The sequence below is a fragment of the Gymnogyps californianus genome, chromosome 8 (assembly GCF_018139145.2).
Source record: "Gymnogyps californianus isolate 813 chromosome 8, ASM1813914v2, whole genome shotgun sequence".
Lineage (NCBI taxonomy): Eukaryota > Metazoa > Chordata > Aves > Accipitriformes > Cathartidae > Gymnogyps > Gymnogyps californianus.
Window position 1 is genome coordinate 17,855,304 of NC_059478.1, and position 26,812 is coordinate 17,882,115.

Sequence of the window (26,812 nt, forward strand, 5' to 3'; positions counted from 1 at the left end):
AAGTAGCATCTGCTCTAAATTCATTGATACCGGCCAGTGGTTATGGTGCAGTGATTGAACAAACTCTCATCAAAGTTATTCAACAAATGTGGAAAATATGAGCTTTTAAGAAGTTTTACAATACTTTTCCTGAGGAATTCCTATTTTATGTAAATAGTCTTATTGACGGGAGATATCTGCTGCATTTCAACGCAGTCCATAGTTGCATGAGGAAAGACTTGTAAGACCTAATATGTAGTAGCAATAGTAAAATAAGTACATAAGTGTTGAGACGTATTATAAAAATGCCAAACTTTTTTTTTTCTGGTATCGGGTAAACACATAAAAATGACAAAGAGGAGAGAATATCCAAATTAGAACAGAATTTATTTAATATTGTAAGCTTATTTCTTTTTTCTCATTCGCCAGCCCTCTAAAATATCAAAGCTTTTATTGCAATATTGAGCATATCCTATTGTAACTGCTAGTTTTTTGAAACTTAACTTTAAATTACTAGGTGCACAGTATAAATAAAAACTAACTAAAAAAACCCACCCCACACTTTAAAATTTATTAATAAATATTAAAGTATCCCAGAATTGCTTTTTTTTTTGTCAGAACAAAACTACCACCTTTGTGACTCCCGTGCATTTCTGACTATGTACTAAGTCAGAAAAGTGATATTGAAACACACCAAGATTTTGTTTGTCATTGAATTTCTTCCTCCTCCTTACCAAAATCATGGCAGATTAGCAGCAGTATCATTCTGTATTACCTGTGCTGTGTTTCGTCAGAGTTGGAACTGCTGCCATGAGCTGTATAGAACAAGAAAACCATAACACTCTCCTCCTCTCCTCAGCCAAACAGTCTGGAAGACACAAAAATAAATCAGCAGTAGATTTATACAAATATAAAATACTTTGGACAGTAATCTTCTACTTTAGTCTTCCTACTGGCCAGTATGAAGGTCCGATGTACAAATCTTCCTTTCAATATCTTGCTTCTCTCCCCTGCATGTTTCTTATGGTGGTCACGCTTATTCAGAGCGGAAAATCGCATAATCCAGGAAGAGTCTTGGACAGTCCAGCTCCTTGTTGTTGGTGATGGTGGTGGAAATGCTTCTCCTTTTCCATGAGGAGAAATGCTGCAGTTTCCTCTATGCCACTGCCTCTCATCACAAAGCAGCTGTGATATTTCCTACCATCTCATCTTGTCTTTTCCATCTCTCGGGACTTGAGGCTGCTTGCCAGAATTGACTGATCCTGACCAGGGATGTCTTACTCAAGTGCTTGCTTAGGAGCGTGAGGCTGTTTTTTCATGGTTGTCTGTAGTAAAAGCTGCTCTTTGTATTAATGGTGGAGGTTGTCCATTGTCCTCTACACCATTTGAATCACCACGAATTTGGCTTCCCAGGTGGTCTTCTGCGAAGGGGTGTGCAGGAAGGAATTTAGTAGTTGTTGTTGCAGAGTCACCCATACTAACTAAGTAGTAATGACTTATATTTTCTCTTTGAGTGACAGGCATCACTTCTCTCTGTCGAGTCTTATTTGCCTCAATCCTTAAGTGTAATTTTTTGGTATAAATGCTTCCCTCAGTGAGAAACCCTTTATGAGAAGAAGGTTGCGTAGGTGGTAACAATTACTCCACGTGGAACAGTGGCCCTTCGCCCATGCACTTGTATCTTTAGAAATGAGTGGTGAAGGTTATAGGAAGAAGTTATTACTAAGTCTGCTCAAGTGAATCTTAAGCTTTTCAGTTCAAGAGAAAATGGCTTCCCCTCCTCTTGTTTTTACAGAACCCTGTTGTCATGCAAAAGTAGGTTTGAGGATCCTGTCTCTTTTCTTCCTTCTTGTTCCAGTCATCATTGTCGCTAGCTGATGTAAAAAAATGCCCTTAAATTAACCTTCTCCAAAAGAACTTTTGTGAAAGTCTGTCATTTGGGCATAATGAAATCTCTGCTTGGATAGTTAGCCTCCTCTAAGACTTGCTTTTCGGTGTATAAAGTGATGAATTCTAGCAGGATCTGCAGTAATTTATATTACTTGGTACGTGACAGCACAGAGATCCCTCGTGTTCCTCAAGTCTGGATTTTGAATTTTTTTGTCTTTATGTATAACAACTAGTTTTTGTGTCATTCCCTCATTCAAAAATCACTTAGAATAAATCTGTCCTTCTAAGGAGTGTTATATCCCATTGGTGTGGCTTGTATCCTCTGGTGTGGCATATGGGAACTATGCTAACGTGCCATGGAGCCCCCAGCACAGATTCACACAATTTGCAGGAGCTGGTTGCACTTTTCAGCTGACAACACTGTAGAAATCTCCATGGAAATACAACAGAAAGTGTATTAGCCTTTACTATTTTAATAAAATCCATCACAGTTATGAGTTGGTCTTGAGTTGTTATATTATACCCTTTAGTGTCTTACTCCCATTTCTGCTACTTTCTTACAGCAGAACACGTTACTCATTAGTAGCATGGATGATATGGGAAACAAGAATGTTGAAATTGTATTGAATATGTTCCAGATGTTAGTATCAAACAAGGTTGGGTCTGCATTAAGATTTCCTTTAAAATATTCTTATTAATTGGAAGTGGAAAATAATTCAATACTAAACGATTTTCTAGAATTCCAAATTCACTAAACATTTGCCATCGTAAAACACATATGTAATAAGTGGTTCTTATAAAACTGCCTAACCTGCTTTCCATCTTCAAAAGGCTTTGCAGGCACTAAGCAACTAAAATTTGATTGTGGTAAGAGCCAGGATTTGCAAACAAGGTTAAATGGATACATGCTCCAAAGTTAAACAAAAGCCCAACGATGGCTGTGTATGTGCACTTACATTGTCAGCAGAGAAGGGACTAAAGGCTTATAGCTGCACTGGGATGTATAAACTTGAAGATACTTTTGACTCTTTAAGTGCCAGTTTGATGGGGATGAGGTGCCAGAGAGTATCTGTACATGTTTGGAGCTGATGAGGCAATCTTGATGCGTTAATTGGATGAACTGGCCCTTAAGCCATGATGGTAGTGAATTTTGGCAGGATGTCGGTGTCACTGATGCAGGTGAGGTCGGCAGGAATGGGATGCGGGGCTGGAGTGGGAAGCTGGCAGAGCCCGATCCTGGTGTTTGTGCAGGGCAGAGCAGCAGAACAGTAAAGCCCAGGCAGGATGAGGCTTCGGTTTCATGTTGGCTTTCAAATACAAGCAGGCAGTGTGGAGGTGATAAACAGTCACATTAGTAGTGTCATAGAAAGAGCTTTCTGTCTGTTTTTTCAGAGTGGTAAATATGCATTTTGTAGGATTTAAACTACCTAGGGGAAGTAACTAGCTTTCCAGTTAGAGGAAGGTGGCAGGAAGGAAGGAAGATAAGCAGGAGGGGTCTGTGAGGGAGCCAAGAAGAGCGAGAGCAGCTAATTTGGAAAGAGGAGAGCTCTTGCTGCTCCCACTGGAGTGATAGTGCCTCGGAATGGCACCTACCTGTCTTCGACTGGGGCAGATCTGGAGGTGCAGTAGGAAGTGCTGGAAAGAAATGTTGTTAATGGATGTTTAGCAAATAGCTCAGGCAGCGCTGGGGTGCATGCAGTATGAGAATAGACTAAAATACAGCATAAATGGAGAGAAGGTGGCAGAAAGAACTGTCTTGTGCTATGTACAGGCTGAGCATCAGTGGACTTTGTGATCTAGAAATAAGTTTTCCTTTTGCTTGGCACTACCTCCCGGCATGCAAGGGTACACTGGGCATGGCACTAGACCCGGTTTAGTGGTTGGGCAAATATGTGAATTTCAGTGCATGAAGATTGCTGTTTGGTACTGCCAGCACATTTAAGAGAAATAATGTTCGTGAGAGTCTTGAGTTCCTAGGAAGGGTAGTATGGGCCCAGGACATAGCTATACAGGCACCTATGTGAAACTCGGCAAAAAATGCAACATCTGGAGTAACCCCTCTGTTATTTACCCCACCGTCATTCCTTGTATGTGAGCAGTCTTACAGCGTATGTGGTCTGAATGCGGTGGAGCCAGCCTCCAGTAGATACTCTGATCTTCGGTTCAAATTTCAAGGGCTGTATCTCGGTCACTCATGAGGCTTGTCTGAAAGCAACTGTACCAACTGCAGTAACTCCCCAAAAACATTGGTTTCTTATACTGAGCGGCTTAGAGCAACTCTGTGCACCCCTTCCTTCAAAACAGAGCAGACAGAAGTGGCGTGCCCCAGGCAGGTGGGGCATGAGCCAGCGTGCGTCTGGACACCACGCAGCTGTACTGGTATAAGAGTGGGCCTATGCTGGTAAGCACTACTTAAGACTGGTACAGCCGCACGGGCTTGCTGCCGGCAGGGTGATAGGGTTTCTGCGGGAGATCTGGCGCCTGCGTCCAGCCAGGACAGAGCACAGGCAGAGCGGGCATGCCTCGGTCTGCCCTTCACTGTGCAGATAAGCTCAACTGCACACAGTTTTCCAGGATGTGAACTTCTGCTCCCTCCGGGAGTATTTCCATCTTGCATGTCGAGCAGAACAGAGGGCACTGAAAGAAGGGCTTTCTTAATGCGCGCTTGAGGTGCTGGCGAGGGAGGCAGTTAGCCTGAACGTACCAGTCACTGTCGTCTTCATGTGGATGAGTCCTTGTAGGAAGTGAGGGGAAAATCTGGATATCTTCTCCTCTAATGTGGCAAATTTGTACAGAAAAGACCAGATGAAGGCTGGAGGGGAGGATTGGTAGATGTACTGCATGGAAATAGGTGTTCACAAGGGAATCCATCTGCTGAGAGGGAGGTATTAGCTCTTTCTCCTGAACCTTTGCTAAGGAAAGCGCATGTTTTTGTCAGCAACTCCATTTCTGTCTTGTTCCGAGTCTTGCACCTTGTTCTTCGTGTGTGTTACGATAGAAGCATCTTAACAAATATCAACTCCGTTCTGGTCTGCAAGAAACAATTCAATGAACAAGTGCTCCTTGGCTCTCAGTTTGTTCCCCAGCCCAAGAAATGCTTGTGGAGTTTAGAAATGCTTTTTTGTGTGGGTTGTATAACGCAGTCTGCTGCAGGACTTACACATCAGTGGCTGGGCTAATTGATTAGTAGGTTCTCTGATCTGCACTTGTACATTAGGAAAATGAGGCCTCTCTGCTGGTTATGTTATTGTTACAAATTCTAAATATTTCTTCAACCATTACAAAGGGCAACTTTTTCATAGTTTTTTTTTTAACTGAGTATCATTGCTTGGACTGGTGCCATTTTGTATGCGTATTCTTAAAAAGGAATTAAAAAAAACCCCAAATAAACCTCAAATCCTCCAAGCTGGTGGTCAGTGCTTCTACCAAGCTCCTCATAGCGAGCAGAAGGTTTGTTTATCCTCTGTACCCCAAGCACAGGCATGCGTAATTTATGTCTTGAGCGTTGCCTTTAACAAATATTCCTGTTCTGTGAGAGCTGGCAGGATATGTACTATGCTCCGGTGGGTTTCAGGAATGGCCCCTTCGGCAGGACAAGGCACGGATGGCCCGAGGCACTGCGGAAATCTCCCTGTGCTCAGGGGCTTTGCTTTTTCCAGATAAAGTCTGTTTTAAGATGGACTCTCTGACTTCTAAATGGCCAGCTGCTAACTGTATCTTGAGTGAACTGTCTTTTTAACCAGCAAAGTGTAGGTCAGTGCTAATATAATTAAACATATGTGTACACCAAACTCAAATGATCTCTAGTGCTACAGTAGCTGGATGTAGACTTCACAAAACCAGACGGAGCTCTGCCATTTGATCAGTTGAGGATTTTCTTTCATTTTGAACTTTTTTTGAAAGAAGCATTTTACTTCAATTGCAGATGTACACGATCTGGAAAAAAAAAATCATATTTCTCTCTTATGCCTTGCAGCCTCTGCACTGACTGGTTCATGTGAGTCTAATTCTTATCTGAGTGACTTTGGTGCAAATTAGGGGTTAAGTCAATTACGTTCTCCAGTGACCTTCTGAATCAAAAACATACTGTATCTGTTACTGTGGGGTGGATTTGAGCTGTTTTGGAAAAGTAGGGCTGCTTTTCATAAATATTTGCCTTGCTTTAGTTTCCTGAGATATAGTTTAAATGTAAACTGCTCGGTATGTTTCAGCTTTTGTGCTCTCTTGCTATATCACATCCCACTGTCTCACATACTATATAAGATTATGGCACTACATCATGCTGTGGTGATTATTTGAAAGGGCGTATGCTCTGTTTTGGACTAGATATCTGTTATCAGTGTAGATAATTGCTGTCAGACACAAAATAGACTCAGTAAACAAACATTTCATTTTATCATGTGACAGATGCCTGCTGTTTTATACAATGTATTTGAACGACGTTCACTATAAATCAGCACTGCTTCAAAAGCAACAAATTCAACTCGCCCAAATCCTTCCTGATGTAATTAGCTTTATACTAGAGATTAACTTTTCAATGTTATATATACATGATTGCATTTTTCAATGTTTGGAGATAACAGTGTTTGACATAAACAAATAATTCACATCTAAGACGAACCAATTCCTCCTACCACTATCACTACTTTGTTTTTTCTCCTTTGGGGTTTTTTTGGCTTTTTTTCTCTTTTATCCTTGGTTTCCTCCCTGGTAAAGACAAGACTACCTTCAATTTTGGAATTCATACTTTAAATTTAGACTTTCAGAGAGAAATGAACCAACAAGTTAGCATATATTCAGGAGAACTTAAAAGGGCAACAGAAATAAATGTCTTCATTTTGTGAATATGAAGCCTCTGCTTCATTTTGTGGACATGAAGCCTCTGCTTGTCTTCCTGTGGGTTTTGTGACCAAAAGGATGATCATTATTTGACAGGTGTAATCTATGTATTGCTTTTTTCTCCAAATGATCTGCATTTGTGTCTTCCTCTGCAGGTCCTGTGCCTAGGAGTGAATGTGTCTTATCACCTGTTAACAATTCGCACCCAGTCCATGCCTTATTGGAGAGTTTTACAGTCTTATCTGGCTGTGCAAGCCGAGGCACAACAGGCCTGCCACAGGAGGTGCACGTCCTCAATCTCAGAAATCCTGAGGAGGGTCTTGGCCATCATGAAAGAGAGGTAAAGGGGAAATGACTTTTCATCCAGATCCCTGGCTACAAGTGTGTCTGCAAATGGGATTGTTCTACATTAATTTGCTGAATAAAGTTATTTCTGAATTGTGACCAGAAAGACTACAAAGAAGGATGCACAATTTGCGTGGATACTGTCCACCTATGATTTGCATGTCATATCCGTGCCCAGCCACTCTCTCCATCACCTTTCACAACCACGAAGTATACTTAAAAAAGGTGGTGGAGTGGGCAAAGGAAATAAGAAACAGATTTAGATCTACAAGAGGCCTTTACAGAATTGGCTGTCTTCAAAAGCAGATCGTTTACCTAAATGTGTTGTAAATTAACATGAATACCTTTGGATCCCTGCCATGACCACTATAAACAAATATTTAAGTTCAGTCTTTTACCCCTGTAATACATCCTTAATGCTTCACTGAGCGGGGACTGCTGTACAGAAAGCAAGAGTTGCTGACTATGGTAGTACTTAAGTACGGTCCAATTACTTATTTATGTATGTTGCACTGGGAGGGACTGGCAAGAACTTTAGCTGCTCTGAAAGCGACAGCACAAGAAGAAAATTTTTGATGTTAAGTTGTGCAGTACTGTTGTTTACTCTCAAAACACATCAAAACAGAGTGCCGAAGTGAAAACATTGTATGCCCTGACAGCTGAGCTTCTTAGTTCATGTTCTTACAGTATTACACACACAAATCCTTAGTACTGCGTCCTGTGAGAGCAAAGTGCACGTACACAATTAGCAGAATTTGTAATGAGAGAACAAAGATGATGATCTAGCAGGCGGAAGCTTAGAAAAAGAGGGTCTAAATCTGTGCTGAAAGAACTTTTAAGTGGAGTCTTTTACAGTGATTTAAATAAAGGCAGATACTCTTGGCCATAATCAAAGTCTTTCCACTGGCTTCAATAGCAGCCTTGTTGGGTTTGTGGTGTGTTCAGCTCAATGTGTATTGTATGTATCCATGAAACTTCAGCTGTTGTGTTCATTTTCAGTATATACACTGAAATGTCTAGTGTATGATGAAAAAGTTATTTACTATTTTTTCAGTAGGCATCTCATTGGCTGCCCTTAATCAAAAATGTCAAGTCGTCTTCAGTGTAACTGTCATGAAATGAACGGAAAAATTATACTTTTTTTTTGTGAGGCTAGGAATGAGGAACAGAGATTTTTTTATATTTGTTTTGTTGTGGTTTTTTGTTTTTTAAAGCCTTTCTTGGTTTGCCAGGCACTGGGTTATCAGCCTGATGAGTGCACTGTGAATGCCTGAAAAAAGTGTAGGTACAATCAGTTCTCTGGGCATGAAAACCAAATTGTAGTTGGAATCTCTGTTCTGGTTTTTGGGTTTTTTGGTTTTGGTTTTTTTTTTTTATTTTATTTTGTTAACATAGTTTCTCATGAAAACTAAACAGCCTTGTGTGATTCTGCTATGTATTTGTCAGTGCCTCTCTCATCACCCAGGAACCTTTAAATCCATTGGCAAGTCATAGACAAATTTGGTATGAGGGGTAGATCTCACAAGGTAATCACAAATTTTGTTGAAAACGGGCAGAAGAGTGCCCTTGCTGTGGGGACATGGTATAGCGGGAACTTGTGACTTCTTAGTTGCTAAAAGGTGCCCGGGGATGGGATGAAGCAGGCTACAGCTGGAGCTTGTACCTCCTGAGAGACCAGAATGAATCAACTGCAAAGTGCACATTTGCATAAAACCAAATTTTCCTCTGGTTTGATGCTCCTAGCACTACTTGTGTAACAGTGGAGTTTCTGCAGTAGTGTGCACACACAACGTGAGCTAGTCACGCATGCACAAGGTTGCAGGCTGTGCCACTACTGTCTAATCATCTTGACAGAACGACAGAAGATTTAAATATTTGGCTTTGAATAAAAATAGTTGCTGTCTAGCAGAAAGAGGCTGGTTGTGCCTCCTCTAACATGCTTACATTAAGAAAGCAGTTTGCCCCAAGCTGTCTTTTCTGTGTACTTCTGCGGTATACCAAAGTGTAGGGCACAATATATTTCACAATTTGTAGCCCTTAGCCTCCTTCTCCCATCTCCCAACCAGTTTCCAGTCACAGCCCTTGGAGATGGCTGCTCTAAAAATGCACAGGAAGCTGCAGCAAGGCTTGCTGGCGACAGTGTCAAGCAAAAGAGTGTAAACAACTTGGAAAGATCAGATTTTACTTATAGGATCAGACTCGGAAAACAAAGCAGAGCAAATGTTATCTTTTCCATTATTGTAAAAACCAACTCCAAGTGGCCTTTTGTCTTAAAGCAGAATGTACCCATCACCTCAAGTTACATTAGTTTGATTTACCAGCTGAGGTATTTCCTGTTGCCTGCAAATGCTGATAGCCAAGGTAGAGATCTGTTTGTCATACAGTATTTCCAGTATACTCCAGAATAAAACCAGTATTTTTGTTTGACGGTACATTAGTTAGATTCAGCAGCATCAAAAGCATTTTTTAAATAAATCACGCATTTGTTCAGAGGTTGGCTGAAGTTCTGATAACATGGAATGCAGGATCTGAAAATCTTTAAGTGAAGGCTTGCTTTGGGGGAGGAGGCCAGGTTTTGTTTTGTTTTTAACCTGCCCTGTGCTAGATGCTGCTAAATTACACATTCCTTACTTGCTGGGAGGAGTATAAACTTCCCCTAGCAAATTCTTTGGAGGGCTCATGCATTAAACATACTTGTGCAGTTATCCTGGTTCTCATAAATATGCAACATACATGTATGCATTAATTTAACTCACTTTGACACTTGTGTAGAATATACAGACAACAAGCATTCGCAAATTTAAACATAGGAGGGGTGGCTGGTGCAGGGAGAGGGCATGGCAGGGGCATGTGTTCCTCCTGTAATACATGCAGGCTTTTCTGTAAAGATTAGTAAGGTTTGGGTGCTTTTTCTTCCCTGTAAACTGGGGGGGGGGGGAAAAAGGTGAACTGGAAATGTATGGGATTATGTATTCTGAACAAACTTCGCAAAACTAAATCAGTAATTTAGCACTTCCGTGTTAAGGCTGAAATCTGGTAAGTATAAGGTCATATAGTGAAATGCTGTAATCATATCTGTGGTCTTCAAGGAATTTGTTTGTATTTTAATTCATTAGTCCCTGTTGGGGTGACATCTCATTTGTTGAAACTGTGAAGACACTTCTTCAAGTAAGAACCCCAAAAGTTCCAATCTTTTTCAAGTATTTCTTAGAAATGTCTTTTATCACAATTCATATTGGCTATGCTCTATCATAGGAAATAGTATACGGGTGCATGTAATAGCCACAAGTGTTTATATTGAACTTGGCACGAAAAATGCAAGCCTTTTTTGTTTGTTTTATTTGATCAAATATTCCTGGGGAAGTGAGTGCATGTGTGCATTTCTGTACTGATCTGGGTCTCAGCTGAAAGCCAGGAACTACTGAACTCTTAGAATAACTTTCTCTTCAGCTTTGAGTATCTTCACTGCTTCAGCTTCCCAGTTTTTAGAAAAGAGATAGTAGCTTTCTCATGGAGCTGCTTGTTCTGTTATGAGAAAGAATTGTTGTTTGCAGAGGCACTTGGAAACTCTAGAGATTTGCACCAGAAAAATGTGGATATAAAAATGTAAAAATTATTTTAAGATGAAAGTCACTCCTTAGATATCAAGTCCTAAATTAATGGAGGATTCTTTTATTATACCTGTCCGTTGAATTTCCCTGAGCTGCTTCAGGCATGCAACCACTATTGAAATAGCTAAAGGGGGAGCAGGGGCATATAAAATTAATCTCATGTGAATTCTTAGGATTGAATACATATGAATACATGGAATCAGAGTTCCTGGCAATGGATTCACTATTGTTTTCGTTGACATCCTCATCCTCAATAGCTTTAAGATGTTATGCCTGATACAGATGTTTAACATGTGTTATGTGAAATGAAGGCAGGAAAATCAAGGACTCATCTTTATTTTTATAATTTTGAGTAACGCCACTGAGGCTGTAATAATTTGACAGACTTTTCCCCCACTGTTTAATCAGTATTACTTGGCAACAATTTCATAATAAAAAAATATTTTCCTTTGAGAGCAAGCCTGGTATTAAAATGCCCATTAGTTCCTGTGGAGCAGGCTAATTACAATAGCCAGGTACTTACTAGGGATCTATCTCAGGTTCCTGAGCCGACCCACTTAAAAGTCGTAAAATGATGGGCAAAATTATTGAAGTCCAATATTTAAGTACTTTCTGAAGAGATCCTCCAAGTTGTAAAAATGGGACAGGAAAAGACTCTGAAACAGTCACCTGATAATGTATTTCTACATCCTGACCTTTGTAGTGCATCCTGATAATTCTTCTGTGTCACAATGTTTTTGTATTTTAGGACTATGAAGATCTAGACAATGAGGGTGACGAAAACCTGGTTCATTTTGCTTATTTTTCTACAAATTTACTGTATTTCCCAATGTGTTCATTTTAACTGTTTTCAGAAGTTTAACACCACAACAGCCTTACCCTAGGCTATGTCAAGGAAAAATGTTTTGTTTCATGCTCAGGCATGCAGAGATCTGGGGACAGCCTTGAGATTCAGCTGTGATGAAGGGGCCACTTTCTGGGCATGGTTTGAACACGCTGACCTGCTGCACCAGAGTCACGGTCAGAGGGGGCCTGGAGGTCTTGTGCCGACGGCAGGCGCAAAGGGAATTCAAGTTTTGTTATTTGACAGCTGGAGTTAGTGAGGTTTTTGTTACATAGTCGTTTGTTTGATTCCATTTTGTTTATTTCTTCCTCTAAAAGTGCATTTGTTAAAACAAGTTTCCATTTAGTACCAATCAAATGTCCACTTAGGCTGTTTTCTGAGAGTTCAGGATCTCGCATATAGTAAAAATAAGGTCAGCTTCTTTTTCTACTGTGGCTTTTTAGTGCTGAGCTCTCGGTGTCAGCTTGACCAGCTGCTCTAAAACTGACAAGACAGGCTAGTTTGATTTGAATTTTTGAAGCACCCTGCAGCTTGGGTTTAATAATCCAAATTAAAATAATTGGATCATTATCCTATGCACTCCTAAACTCTTACTAAAATAAGAGGCTCAAGAATAAAGAGTTGGTTACTTCTGTGAGATTAAACTTTTGAGTAAGACCACAGACTTCACTAACATTAATATTGGATCTGTGCACTGCCAGATCGTTTGGCTGTACAAATTTGATGTTTCTGGTGAGCTGACCAGAATACATGGTGCAGAATTAGGCTGGGAAATAAAGGACATGTTGCTTGGTTTGCCAGGCTGCATTGCATCTGCCCTCTGCTTGTTTACTGTGGTACGGTGGGAAGCCTACACTGCTGCATGTGGGTATGTTTGGTCCTTCTGGTAGGCCAAAGGCCTTTGTTTTGAAGAAAAGTAATTGCTGCTTTAGAAGAAACTTTCAAAGATAAAACAAAGCACCGTGCCTGTGCCTGTGCCTCTGCCAAGGTACAGACCGGATCTAACATTGCAGGGGTATTTTGCTGTTCTTGCCTCTCTACTTTCTGACCACCTTTGCTTGGCAGCAGTAATGGACATGTAACTACGGCAGCAGACTTACAAGTGACAATGCAAGTATATGCAGGGTTTTTGAACCAGGAATGGCATGAACTACCTATAGTGAGATGGCTTGACAGAAGAGTGGTGCAGGTGGCTATGCTGCTGCCCAGTCTGTCTGGGGATGAAGGAGAGGAGGTGGAAGTAGTGGAGATGCTTAGTCTTTCTGGGGATGGAGAAGTCTGAGGTGAGACTTCAGATGAGAGGACCGTAACTTGGTGGCAAAGGATCTCGTTCCAAATGTGAGAAAGTAAACCCTAAAAAGAAGACTACAATGTGGGAGAGGTTTGGTGAAAGTCTGGGCTGATCTCATCCAGCTTCATGAGTCAACCAACAAGAGAGTGTCTTTCGGGAAAGATTGTCTTTGTCACTTGGAGTCTGACACCCTAAGTCATGTAGCCAGCCAGTTCAGTATTGGGAGTTGACAGACTCCAGGGTAGTTTGGGAAGCAACTTTTGCCGTTTGGGAAGTTCTTGCCTCGTGCTTCCTGTGCTTGACTGTGCAGTTTTGCTGTGACACGCTACGCTTTGCTCACACCCGCTTCCCCAGCTGTCAGGGTTTCAGGGGGCCTGTAGATCTTTCCTGGTCCTACATTACCAAGAAGTGGTATTTACTTTTGTACTGCATGTTTTTTGTGGGCCACTGTGGACATTTTAAGATACCGTCTCTGGGTCTGGGTGGGTGTGAAACATTCAAATTTTCCACAACGCTTGGTTGGCTTCAACCTCATATATGCAGGCCAGCTCTCCTGTTATGCTGAGCCCATCAAGATCAATTTGATCACTTCCACCCTGTTATTGCTTGTTCCTTGATGATCTATGGCTCACAAAGTCATGCAGAGGCAATGTTATCAGTCCAACCAGGACCTGCGCAGTGGCAGTGGAAAATTAGTTTGGCCACCTGCAAACCTCTCTGTCAAGCTTGAGGTTGACTGCTGCTTTTTATCACAATCTTCTTTCACGGTGTTTTGCATACCACTTGTAAGAGCGAGGGAAGGGGCCCACGTCAGAAAATCATGAACGGGAAGCCCAGATGAATTACTGCTTCCACCAGTGCTCCGTGCCAGTGAGGTCTCAGAGTCAAGTTGTGAGTGATGCTGTGGCAGATGTACTCCAGGAACACCCTGTATTTGTTGCTTGGAAAGCAGTAGTCCTTCATCACATGCATCTCTTGATCCTGGGTATTTTCCAAAGCTTGCCCACAGCCTGTGGTAGCTCCACTGGCTCACCAGGATGGTTTCACAGGCTGCTGTTACTCCCTTTCCCCACAGCCTTGCCCAAGAGCCCTTTCTGGGCTGCCGAGTACTGAACTGAATCAGAAGTGAAACACACGATAGACCTTATAAAGCCTTAAAGATACTGGCAGCGTGCTCCATAGAAACTGTAATCCTTCAGCGTCTTTCTCGGATGATGCCATGTCTACTGAAAGCTGCAACTCCCATGCAGCTAATACACTAAAATGACACTGATGTCTTAATTGCCTTGATTGATGGACACTGCATTGCCATGTCTTTAAAAAACATACAAGCCAACAGCCACCCCAGTCTCCATTTCTCAAAGAGCCCTCACAATCCTCTTCCCCCTCTTTTCGTTAGCAGTTTGAAGCATCTGTGCTTGCATAAAATCCAGCCTTTTTTAATGTGGCTTTTTCATCTTGTTTGCCCTGGACTGCAGTCTTTGTGGGTTGTTTTTAGCCAGCTCAGGATTTGCTGGTCATTGGATTTGGCAATTGTTTCAAGTTCTGCCTACCAGAACTGCCAGAGGAAGTCATGTGTCGGCCAGAGGAGCCTGTTTGTGCAGAGCCTGCTGTCCTGCAGGAGCGTGGCTTGATGAGCGTCTACCCTTAAAGAGGCAGCAGTGACTTCTCATGACTTGGAAAGTGCTGTGCAAACGCTCAATATTTTCCGTTTTTAGAAGCGAGACTGTTTGCTGTTCGCAGAAAGGGAGACCTGCTCTCAGTTTGACAGCTGCGTGGAACAGTGTCTGAAGCCATGCCAAGGCCCGCCACAGAAGGCTAAAGGGTTCAAAAAGAAAAATGCCAGAATGACTTTTCTGATCACTCAAATTTTTCGGTTTTGCTGACTGCTATTTAAAATGACCTGTTGGAAGCTGAAAAGTGGACTCTCTTGTTTTCCTCTGCTGCAAGTGCCCGCAGGTACTGATGTGCTGTTGCAGGATTGTAGAGAGAAATGGAGCTGCTGCTGCTGTCTTTACTAGATGGACTCTTCTTCCTCCCTCTCTGTTGCTCGCATGTGTGTAAGCACACTGTGCACATGCGCTTATACATTCTTTCAGGCAGATGCATGTATTTTGATTTTGATTATAAACTGTGATTCACATTCTTGGTCTCCAGTTCCCTCCTCAAAGCTTCTATCTGACATGCCTTGGAGTATTTATAAATTACTGCTTTGTCTATAGTTACTTTCCGCAAGAAAAGGTGATTAAAGAAGTGATGACATTTCCAGGAGTCCGTTTATATCACAAACTCAATGGGCAGGTTTCAGTCTAGCTTTGGGCTCGTACGTGTGTGCGTGTGTGTGTGTGAGAGATGTTGGAGCAACACTTGTCATGAGTGGTCATGTTTATGTTGTTCTCTAGAGTGTCTGTTTGAAGCAAAAGCTGGAATTAATGAAGTCGTTCTCCTCCAACCTCCCAGCATCGGGGAAAATTTCCAACATAAATTGTGTGGAGCTTGCTGTGCCTGACAGCCATGCTCCTGTATCAGCTGAAAAAGTAAAACCTTGCAGTGGCAAGATATGAGAAGAGGAACAAATGTTTTAATTGGGATTTTTTTTATGTAGATCATGCTTTTGATAACACTTATCATATACTCAAGTTTGTGTGTCTCTAGAAGAGTCTCTTATTTCCCCTGTGAAACATAAACAGAGTACTTCTACAGTAATAAAACTTGTTATTTAAAGGAGAAGATGCGAAAATAGCACCACCATGAGGTACAAACATCTGAAACAAATTGCTTGAAAAAGTTTGAAGGAATTATAGGTAATTTATAGCTGATAGTGTCTCTTTTAACAATTGCCATGGCAATTTATAATACAAAAATATTTTTTATTATGATTGGAGCTCATGCCATATGTGATAAACATGACGATGGCAGTAGTGTTTCTAGATGAGAGGTAATATTTGGTGATGACCCAAACTTCATCAGTGAGGGGAAAATACTAAAATCTGTCACCTTTCCGGAGATAACTGGCATTCTCCAACCCTGAAGACTGGTTGAAGTCTGGCTCACTCTTCTGTCATCACCCAAGGAAGCAGAGTCTTCATTTCTTCTGCACAGACACCATATGCTAGTGCATGCGAATATGTAAGTGAAGTCTTGAGGCCTGTTGGGAAATGTGACTTTCTATGACATTAGTTTTGCAGAGAAGCACAGTGGCACTTGCTTTGTAGGTATATTTTCAGAATAGACCGTTGGAACATGCCTTCTTTCCTCCACTAATTGGGTTTCAAGTGATACTTGCAATGAGGTAAATTGGACACTGAAAATGCACCTGAAGCTACATGGAAAAATACTGCACGCAAGGAGCAGCAGTTCATTCACACTGTTAGCTGGAAAGCGAGCCAGTATTTTCTTCAGTAAATCTGTTTTCAAGCAAGAATCAGCAAGACAGTGCAGATAAGAAGTGCATGGAATGGCATCATTGTGCAAGAAAATACTTGCATGACAGCCTCAGTAATGTCTTCTGGAGGATTTTGTCAGTTTTCATGGCTTTGATTCTGCAAGTATATACAGATGTGAGTAGTCTTACTTATATGGGTAGTCCTGATTAAATAGAAAATTTGGTTCCTTAGGGGTTTGGTGGTTTTAGTTTTTTTTCCATGTAGTCAGTATCATAAATTCATTATTTGAAATATTCCCCAAATACTGTTTTGTTTGTACAGAGAGTAAAGTTCTGATTATTTTTTGAAGTTTGAAAATAGAAAAAATTTGGGAAGAATGAAGACCTGCCCCAGGGGAGTAGAGAGAGACAATGTATTGGTTACAGTTACTTTTAATCTTCTGAAAGCAGTTTCCTTTGTATTTAATTTCTAATACCATTTGTGAGCGTATGTATTAGACACACACTTGCACCAGCTCTTACTCAGGCTCGTGGGTTACTGACAATAAAGTAAACAAAGCTGTTTCCTAAATCTGGTGCTGTTCCTTAGGTTTTCAGGTTTTTATGACTCATGCACACATGCTGTTCTTTACCCTGGATTGGAAAGCAAGAATTTAGTTTTACATGTCCAATAAAAATGTGAACTCCACATTATACACTTTGTATGTGACTGTGACTCTCCAGAAGACACCTGTAGAATGATGTTTTTTTCCAGTCATCTGGATCTATGTGTGGTCTGGCCGCAAAACCTTTGAGCAGCAAATTGTTTTATATGTGGGGGCTTTCAAATGGCATAACCCTTTGTCCTGCAGTCTTTCCATCATCTGTTTCATGTTGGTTTGTAATCTTTTCTTGCTTTGTGAAGCCTCATTGTCTCAGCCTCTTCCCCTTCCCCACCTGCAGCTTTTGAAACAGTGGAAAGTAGGGTGTTCATCAGTTCAGGATTTATCCTGAGATTTGAAAATTCTGTATTCAGATTCCAGTTTTGCCATGATGTTCTTATGATGCCGTGTGCTATGTTACATCTGCATGGTGTTTTGCAGTTGAGATGAACTATGACCTTGCTGTGTCTACCGTCAGAGCCTGGTAGAGATGAGATAGTGATAACGCTGAGTCTCTGAACCCATGGTTAGTGTCATACTGAGCTATGACTAACGAGACCTCTTGAGAGGCAAGATGTATCAATACTGTAGTGGTACATTAATGCAATTTGTAATTTCTGGTTGGGTGCCTAGCACCTATCTAACTTGCTGAAAATACAGGCAGTGGAACCTTGTGTTTACCTGGAAAAGCCTGTGTAGATTTGCTCAGAATGCGCTAAATGCATTTAAGGAAAATGATCCTGGCAGAAGTTTGCAGTCTGTCTTTTATCTGTCAGTTTAAGAAGCATTTTCTTTGCAACAGGAGCTGCTTTTTAGTATGTACTCATATATCCTCCAACATAGTAGTGATCCCCGCCCGCCTTTGTTTTTTCAGGGCATTGGGCACTATGTTACACAACTATCTGGTAATAGTTTTGGGATGGGAGAAGGAAAGACGAGTATAAAATTAAACTTACTTTGCAGCCCAGCTGATTCACCAAACAAAAGCTTAGATCTGCAATATATGTACATGTAAGTGCAGAAGAGAATATTGTCTGGGAAAATGTTTCCTTTTCGCATGAGTCTTCTGTCTTAATTGTTAAAGTAAAACTTAGTCTGATGTGATACCATTTTGTGAATAGGCCACTTAACAACAGTAGGGGAGATGTCGTACTTGTGGCTTACGGGAATGGATTCTGTGCCCTTAAACAGATCTAAAGCCAATAAGAAATTTTCCCACAAAATGTATAAAAGGATGACTTTCCCCTTAGGATTCATCATACAGCATGTGAACAGTATTGACATCTACTGATTTACGCAAAGCTGAGCGAAACGTCATGGTTTTAGGTCTGAAGTGCTGGGAAGCCTGACTGCTTTGAGGAAGGGCAGATGGCACAAATGGTTTCACTTAATCTTTGGGAGCCTGAGCGTCTGGTTTGGGTCACAGGAGGAATGGGCGAAGTGGTCCCAGCCTTGCACTGGTGGGCATGGGCTTTCCATGGAACGAACCGTGGGGCTGGTTGCTGTGGGCAGCCCTTGCTCTGCAGGTGCCCAAAGTGGGGATAGCATGTGAAGATTAGATTTGGTTGGCAGAGCTGAGCAGAGATGCTTGTGCAGAGACTGTCTACTTTCTTTGCTGCAGCCAGAAGTTTTTGAAAAATCTTATTTTTCAGGAGAACTGTGGTTCTCCAGACTGTATAATGAATGAGATAACACTGAAGACACAAAAACCGGATTGAAATATATATGCACAGGGGAAGCTGAATCTTGTATTGTTCAGGTAAACGAAGCTAAAGTAGGCAGTTTACACGTGTGTATGATCTCTACGTAAAATTTATCAGTAAACTCTTTGGGTTATACTTTTAAGATCATTGTCACAGAAGTAGCTCTATCAGTGTACATATGACTTACGCCAATACAGTTATTACCCTTTGTGTTCTGAAATAGCTGTCCTTATATAAAGTCTCAAGTTTTTTCACTTTTATTATTCGTGCACTGTGAAAGTAATACCACTTCCTAGTGCAAATAGGACTTCAATAACTGTCCTGCCCATTTGCCAAGTTATTTGTATCAGGAATAGCTTCAGTCCTAATTTTTTTTATTACCTAGGTATTTGCATAAATGATTAGCATCTAACATAACGTGATTGCATTTGGCAGCTCCAGCTTAAAATAACAACTTTGGAACACTAGGAATTAACTGGCTACATTTTTGTCTGAAGATAAATTATGTGACTGAGCTGTGGGCAGAAATAGTCCAACATTTTCATGAAGTTAGAAGCGCTATTTTGTAACGTCTCCTTGCGTCAGAACTTTCTGACGCTGTGCGAGCTGTGGTGCTTTCTGAATGGACAGTCACTGCATTTCTGGTAAAAACTTACCAGCACGGTTGCCTATTCTTACGCTTTTGAGTAGAAAGTATCACTGGTGCAGTAAAACATCGGTTATGAACCAGATACAAATGACTGTGCTGCTGGGTACTGAGCAGTATGTTTAGTGCCATACAGCATGCTACTGTACTATACTGTACTCTTCTTACGCATAATGTATTTGATAATGTTTTAGTACTAAATTTTACTTGTAATTTGCTTTTTTAGTCTGTTGTCTGGAGCAGCTGCATTACGAATCCATGTGAGGAGATCTAAATGTGTTGTAAGTCCATCCTGTTACACAGATCCTCAGCTTGATCATTTAATATTTAGAACGGTACCAGAACTTAGACTGGAGGAAGGACTACAGATAATATTTGAATATGCTGCAAGCTCTTAGGCTTTTGTTCTAACGGACACTCTTTCATCAGGCTGTCAGATACAACTACTGTGTCAGTGGATGGACAGGTCAGTTTTCAAGCTGGTTCTGAGGGTAAACCTTAGGTCTTCGTTAAAGACAGTATGTCCATTTGAGTACATTGCTTTGCTCTGAGCGTAACAGGTGCCAAATGCAGGGGTGATGCTCCATCGTCACTGAGGGCGAAGGGAGCTTTGCTTAGGTCTCCCCTTGAACACACACGTTGGGGCTGCCATTTTTCCTCTGAATCATTAATAATGCATCTTCACATTAAAGTGGCCTTCTGGGAACATCATGCATACTTCAAAATAGTTTGTTAGTGGATGTTGGCGTGCGCATATGGTGCAGGACTCTGTCTTGATTTGTAAGCTCTTTGGGGAGGGAATTGTCTGTGTCTAGCACAGCGCACCCTGACCTTTAGCCCCTGTTGCAGGACAAATAGAAAAAAAAAAAAAGGAGATTTCAAGCACCTTTCAGTCAAAGGTTTCTGACGGTACTTCTTAATGAAGAGTGTGCAATGGGCCGTAGATCATAGCTGGGTAGTCCTTATCAACCTTTCTGTTCTCTTGCCTTCTTTTGGAGGGAGCCCATTTTTCCAGTCTGGGTGGTAGATCATAAGGGTCAGCAGATTGTGCAATAGTGTTCTTTTTTAATAAGATAATGCATGGGACCACATCAGTCTCTGAATTAATGCCAGTAGCTTCAGTGGAATTATGCCAGGGGTGAATCTTTCCCATGATTTTCACAATTGAGCTATAACTGCTGTTTCAATCTGATTCTCTCTGTAGAGTGTGGGTGAGAAGGTCCAGGCAATGCCAATCCATTTGCAGCCATGTATTTAGGATAAAATAAGCAAAGGGCTGATTTTAGAATTAGTTTAGTGTGTTACCTGAGCCTTGGAAATAAACTTCAGTCCTCCACACATCTGGTAGCTGCTACCAGGGACTCAGACCCATTCCCCAAGGACTGAGTTGTGCCTCATCCTGGCAGTAATGCAAAAAGAAAAGGGCTTTCCCTCCCCACGTATGCCTTGTGCATCGCAGCCCCCCCTGTTCTATCCTGAAGGGGCAGGTCCCTGCCCCAGTAGCATCCTTTAGCGCTGGCCTGGCAGAGAGAAGAAAGCATGGTGCGTCTCTGGCAAGGGCTGCGAGGGTGGCACAGCTTTGAGTTCTGCAGGAGAAAAAGTAACTGTCTGTGGGTATGAGTGCTTGTTTTTAATGGCATTGCAATTTTCTTGGAGATATTTATTTCTCTGAGGCTGTTCTGAAGATCTTCTGTCTCATTGCTGAGGTGAGTTTTCAAAAAAGTAGGTGCTTGCCCTGTACGAATAAAAGAGTCTGCATTGGAGAACCTTCCCAGAACGGAAGTGGTGGGTCTCACATGCTTATAGGAACTCGGTTGTACAATCATTTGATTTAAGAGTGCAAATATGTAACCCTTTGAGCAAAATTACCTTCAAGCAGTAACACCATGTGAACATATTTTGTGTTTCTTGGAAAAATCAGCAAACTCTCTCTCGGAAACTGTTGGCTGCTGAAAGCTGGATGTTGCAATCTACTATAGCTGGCTTGGTATCGAATGTGTAACACAGTATTCAATGAGCATAGCAAAAATATGAGGGAGGTGGGGAGTGTTCCATTTTGAATTCACAGTCCCTGCCTAAAGAATATAGTTTTTCTTTACTTTCATCTTAAAAAGAAAAAAATTGGCCTGGAGATCCTTCCCAAAGCAATTGATAAACACTTTTGAAAAGCAGTGCAGTACTAGATCCCACCACTTGAGGGGAATTGATGGGTTAATCCTTGACTGAATTCTTTTATAGCCAATGTATTGACATTATATTTTTTCAAGTGAATTTCAGTAGAAATTCTAAACCTCTTATGTTGGATAATATACACTAATGAACTGTAAAGATAAGTTTCTTCATATTAGTTTCTCTGACTGTTGCAATACCAGAATAATTTATGTCCTATAAATATTATGTTAACAAAAAGAGTGAAAACACTTATAGACGGCAGTGATAGGTATACATTTTCAAATATCTGTTCTAAATTTTGCCTGCTTTGTACTAATTAACTTAATCTTTGCAGCTGAGTAATGAGTTATGTCATAAATCCATCTTTAGTGCATCACTTGTAAGTCAGAAAATGTGTTTATATCATCTGAGAGTTAAAATTCATTTTTCTCTTCTCTTTTAGAGAACAGCTGTCCTAGCCTGGGCAGTGTAATTCAATACAACACAGCATATTTTGTCCTGGTTTATTAGCACAAATTTGTAATGGCTGTTTTGGAAAATGTGCTATGAATTTATCTAAAGGCCTTCACACTGGAATAGTTAATTCAACCTTACGAATCCTTGGCACTTTCATCTTTTTAGAACAAAACACAGAGTCTGTGATTTGGTGCCTTGAAGTCAGCAAAACAAAATGGTACTTTAACAGCAGTGTTTACTTTGATCAGTTTTCAGCATTTGTGCCCTTGCCTTTCACGTAGTACAAATTGCTTTACCAGAGTAATGGGGCAGGAGCCCGTAGACTGTTTTTGTAGTTGGTTTCTGTGGTGATACTCAGCCTTCCATGAAACTGTGATCTCTGGGGACAGAGAAGCCTCTGCAGCCGCCTTAACCTTGCTGTTGCTAGAGACCTTAAAGGAACTCTTTGCAGGCTGTGCAGACAGTAGTGACCGGCATGAATACATGCAAATATAGCTGGCTAAGTAATGCCAACATAAGTTTGATAGACATGGCACCTATGAAATGTGGTATCTTTTTAAAGTCTTTATTTTATGTTATTTTATTTTTTTACAGTTTTTATAACCTATATTGAAAAATGCATTCTAGCAAAAATGACAGAACTCTGTGGTTTGTGTCCTAGTCGCAGTTATATGCTTTGTTGTTGGTATGCTTTTTAAAAATTAATTTGTAGGTTGTGTTGTAAGATTTTTAGAATAGCTTTAATATTTAATTTTCACCTATGACCAAGTTGTCATATTCCTCAGAAGTTAGTCATGTATTATTTGGAGGAGTGTGTGCCAAAGGAGGCCACAAAGGGCAGACGTGAGTCCGCAAGAGGAACTTGCTCTGACAAACAGCTGCTGAAGCTGAGCCTTGCTGAGAGGACCATTGCTGACACATGTGTCCAGAAGGTCTGGCCTAACTATTGATTGCACAATGAAAATGCTGGCTATGCAACAGCTCAGTGATCAAATGAGCCCTTCACTGGGAGCGAGGTGATGTGTTGGACCACACTGACTTATTTTCCTGTACTGTTGTTATGCTGCTGTCTGCTTGGTTAATGTGCTGGCCCTTAATATGTTTTAAAAATAAAATGGGCAGAGCAGTAGCAGCTGCTTGTTAAATGGACTAGGTGACCTAAAAGTGCTTTAGTCCATGTAATGATTCTGGTTTAATTTTCTTTTGGTATTGTTTGACCAAACTGCTCATAGAGCTGTCTGAGATGCAGAAGACTTTGAGGTAGTATGTTGCTGAGAAGTACAAAATGTGTGTGTATTATAAGCTTGTTTGAACCTATAAGAATGGATGGAGAATATCTCTTTTTAGATACCTCATTTAAAAAAAACAAAGCTTATATGGAAGTTTCAGAAAAATAATGAATTTTACCACAGAGTTCAATGAGCTCAGAATTTCACACCAGGTCTTCATATCTAGCTGTACAGCGCTGAACACATGTAGGACTGGTTTCTGATGGAGTTTCTGGGCAATGCTTCACATAAATATTTGATAATATGGATTCTGCCAGTGAAAATACAAAAAGAAAGGGAAAATTTCTAGTTAGCTCTTCTGCTATTAATTAGAAACATTTTGTTTGGTGGTTTGAAGTGATCCAGTACCTTTCTATTAATTCGTGGAGTCTTAGCTCACGAGCTAAGACGAGACAGAAAGGTGGCCGGGGGAAGGGGAGCACCACTTAGGATTCAGCCAATATATGCTTTAACTAGAGCCACAGTGGGGGCACTCTAGCAGAAATGACGTTTTGGTGAGAGATATCGCTGTAGAGAGTAGGGTGAGGATCTTCCACTGCAGTGCTGTGGATGGAGGCAGCCATGCCAGAAGTTAGCAAAGGGGCAAGAAGGTGGGAGCATGGATGTGACAGCAGAAAGCTTAACAAGGCAGAGCTAGAGAGAGGGATGGTGTCACGCTGGAGGTGCTGGTACAGCTGAAACATGGAACTTGTGCTTTTGTCAATGTCATAAGCTCGTAACACCTTAGAGTCCCATTAAGCCCTTCAGTCTCTAAAGCAGGAGTGAAAGAGGCATTTGGGTACCTCTGGTGCATAGTCGAAGTCCAGGCTCTTACTTGGACTCCACAGTTCAAACCGCTACCTTCCACACAGAAACACCTCTCGCCTCTCTGGTGAGCTGTTTTGACCATGCCTATCTTTCTTGGGCTGAAATTTCTGTGTGATAGCCCACCGACTGCTCTTACGCAAGGTAAAACCGATATGGTTGGCAGCTAGGTTGTTGGCAAAATGCTCTTGAATGCTAGTAACTCCCTAGCAGTTTGCTTGAAAATCTTTCCAAGGACCAGGAAAAAGTCTCCCATAGTAGATACCACTGTTGTGTATTGTCAAGCACAGACAGTGATGGGCGCAATCATAAACATTAGGGGGGGAAATAGTTACACTATGAGGAGTCTGTTAATTTTGTACAACTTCTCAGTGGGAATGGTCACATTTGGGCTTGGCTACCCAGCTGCTCCTCATCAGTGCTAGCTGTGAAGCAAAAATGAATTATGAAAAATATGATGACCAAGATGGTCCTGAGCAGTTTTTGAGCAGCTCTGTGGTTTTTGGTTTGTTGTTTTTTTTTTTTTAAGTCTGGAAAAGCAAGTTGGTGCTGAGGACTCCGTTGTGCCAAGAAGTATAGTGACAGGGAATATATATGCCAAGGAATAGTGACAGAAGCTGCTGCAGAATCATGCTCATATTAACTATATTCTTTCTCAAGTTTAGGACTAGGAATATGAATTCCACATTATATGTTTTGTTGCTGTCTTACTCATGAGCGAACTGAGGAGTGCAGTAATGCAAAATTACATTTATTCTGAAAATTTTCACAGGAACACTTAATTTACTTCTGAAAAATTAATTAATTTTGTGTTAAAGTTGTGTAGCTTTTCTTTAAGGATCAGTCTGCACTTTTCAGGCAGAAATGTAGGAAAATTCCATTATGTGATATAACTTATCCTATAGTTCCAGCCAAAGGCATGGATAGATATATCACCACTTGTGAATACAGCTCAAACTTTGTTGATTATTTCCATGCATGTATGGAAATAATCGTATGTGTGTATATTATATACATATTTAATTTCTAAAGCCTAAAGGAATAGCAACTACGAAATCTGATAGTAGATCCAGTTGCAGAGAGTCTCTGATTTTCTCACTAAGGTGGTATGATTGCTCCATATGCTCTCTCATGTGACCAAACCAACAGGCAGAAATCTTCATGAAGTCTAAAACATCTGTCTTGTCTAATAGATGTTGGCTTTGAATAAACTTGTCTGAGATCAGTTGAAACAGAGATACTTCTCTATTTTCTTATTACCCAAAGGACTTGGCCTAGCTGTTCCTGAGATGAAGTTTTCAGAGTGTGTTACATTTCTTGTATCATTTCTGGTTTTAATAAACACCAGAGGTTTTAACTAACAAAATTTTTTAAAATTTCTAATAGGGGCTTCTTCTTTGCATTGACTTGACATTCTAATAAAAACACAACCAGGGTGCAAACCCAAGCTGAGTGCCCCCGTTGGCCAGTGCGAGAAGATTGTTACTGTTTTTATATTCTTGGTTATTTAAGTACATAAAGCTATATTACAGCTCATTCATCAATATTTACATTAGTCTTTACTTCCTTTAGAATCAGAAGAAACCAGTTATCATTGGGTGTGAAAATGTGGCTATGGATGCATATGATAAGAGTGGACGTGTTTAATATTTACTCCATTTAGTGTAGTAGATTTTCTTTTTGACACTTTGAAGTTTAGGGAGTTTAAAATTGAGTGCACTTTATGCTATTTGGAGCTGAAAAAATATCAGAATAAAATTTGAACTCATATTTGCCAGATCAGGACTGCAAAAGATATAACTGGGCTACTTTGGTAAACTTAGATTACAGTATTTTTATTGCTTTGTAAGAAAACATAACCCCAGAACAAGGTAATTATATTTAATAGTTTAAACAGCTTATTAGTAATTAGCTGTGATTACAGCTGAAAAACCGCAAGAATTAATGAAAGCTTTTTAATAGCCGTGAGTTTAATAGCAGTTCTAAACACCTTTTTCTTTCCACTTTCACCTCTCCATTTCCAGACAGAACAACAAAGTGGGAGCCTTGTAAAACAAATAATTTTATCTTCTCCCTTATTTTCAGCTAACAGAATTATTTTGGCTCTATAGCCTGATATTGTAAAGCAGTTTTTATAGCTAAGATCATGAGCGTTTGTCATTTGAAGTCTCTGTCATCCTGTCAGCATTCAGAGCGTTAACACCCTACAGTTTCCTAAAATGCAATTTCCTAAAATTTCCTAAATTTTTTCTTTTGAGGCAGAAAGTGGAGAGAAATGCGATCCCTGGAAGACATAGTAATCTATGGTACTTAATAGTTTCTTTTGGAATTGCATAAATGCAACTAGGCCTCCTGCCAGGAGAGGCCAAGCAGTGAGAGAGGTGGCTGCCTTTGGGTGGAAGGTGGCGGTGCCCAGCCTTCCTCCAGGCAGAGCTAGCACTGCCCCTGGCTGCTGAAGAGAAGAGGTGCTCGTTCTTTAAAGCAGTTTGGGTTTAGTACAAATATGGAATTTTTCTTTTAATATCAGTTTTCCAACAAGTTTTAATCAAGCATAACAAAGTTGAAGACGGGGATGTCCTCAGTGCCCCCAGAGATGTGCTTATGGGATTTGACATCTGTTTCACTGTGGGGACTTGAGGCACGTTCATTCAGTGGCTTTTAAGAATCTAGTAAATTCTGCATGTAAGCATCTGCTTACCAATTGGCGTGGTAACACAGCCAGTTGTTTGCTAGCTTTTTCACAAGTTCTTAAGTGGCAGAAAAAGGTCTTTCTGCTCTCCTCCAAGTGTCTGTCAGACCTGAGACCTAGGTTTGACTTTCACTTTGCAGTGATGGTGAACTTTTCACTTGGGGGGGGGGGGGGGGGGGATGAAGAAAATAAAAATTAGAAAAAAAGAAAGCTAACTTTTTGTTTTGG

The 26,812-nt window shown here is 40.8% G+C and overlaps 1 protein-coding gene across 3 annotated transcripts in view; it reads left to right on the forward strand.

Moving 5' to 3' along the window:
• Positions 1-26,812, forward strand: part of TGFBR3 (transforming growth factor beta receptor 3) — a 127,776-nt gene that overhangs the window by 44,855 nt on the left and 56,109 nt on the right. For all 3 annotated transcript variants that reach the window (XM_050900678.1, XM_050900680.1, XM_050900679.1), the window contains exon 3: positions 6,864-7,048. In XM_050900678.1, coding sequence (XP_050756635.1) covers positions 6,864-7,048 — 185 coding nt within the window. The remainder of the gene's footprint in view (positions 1-6,863; positions 7,049-26,812) is intronic.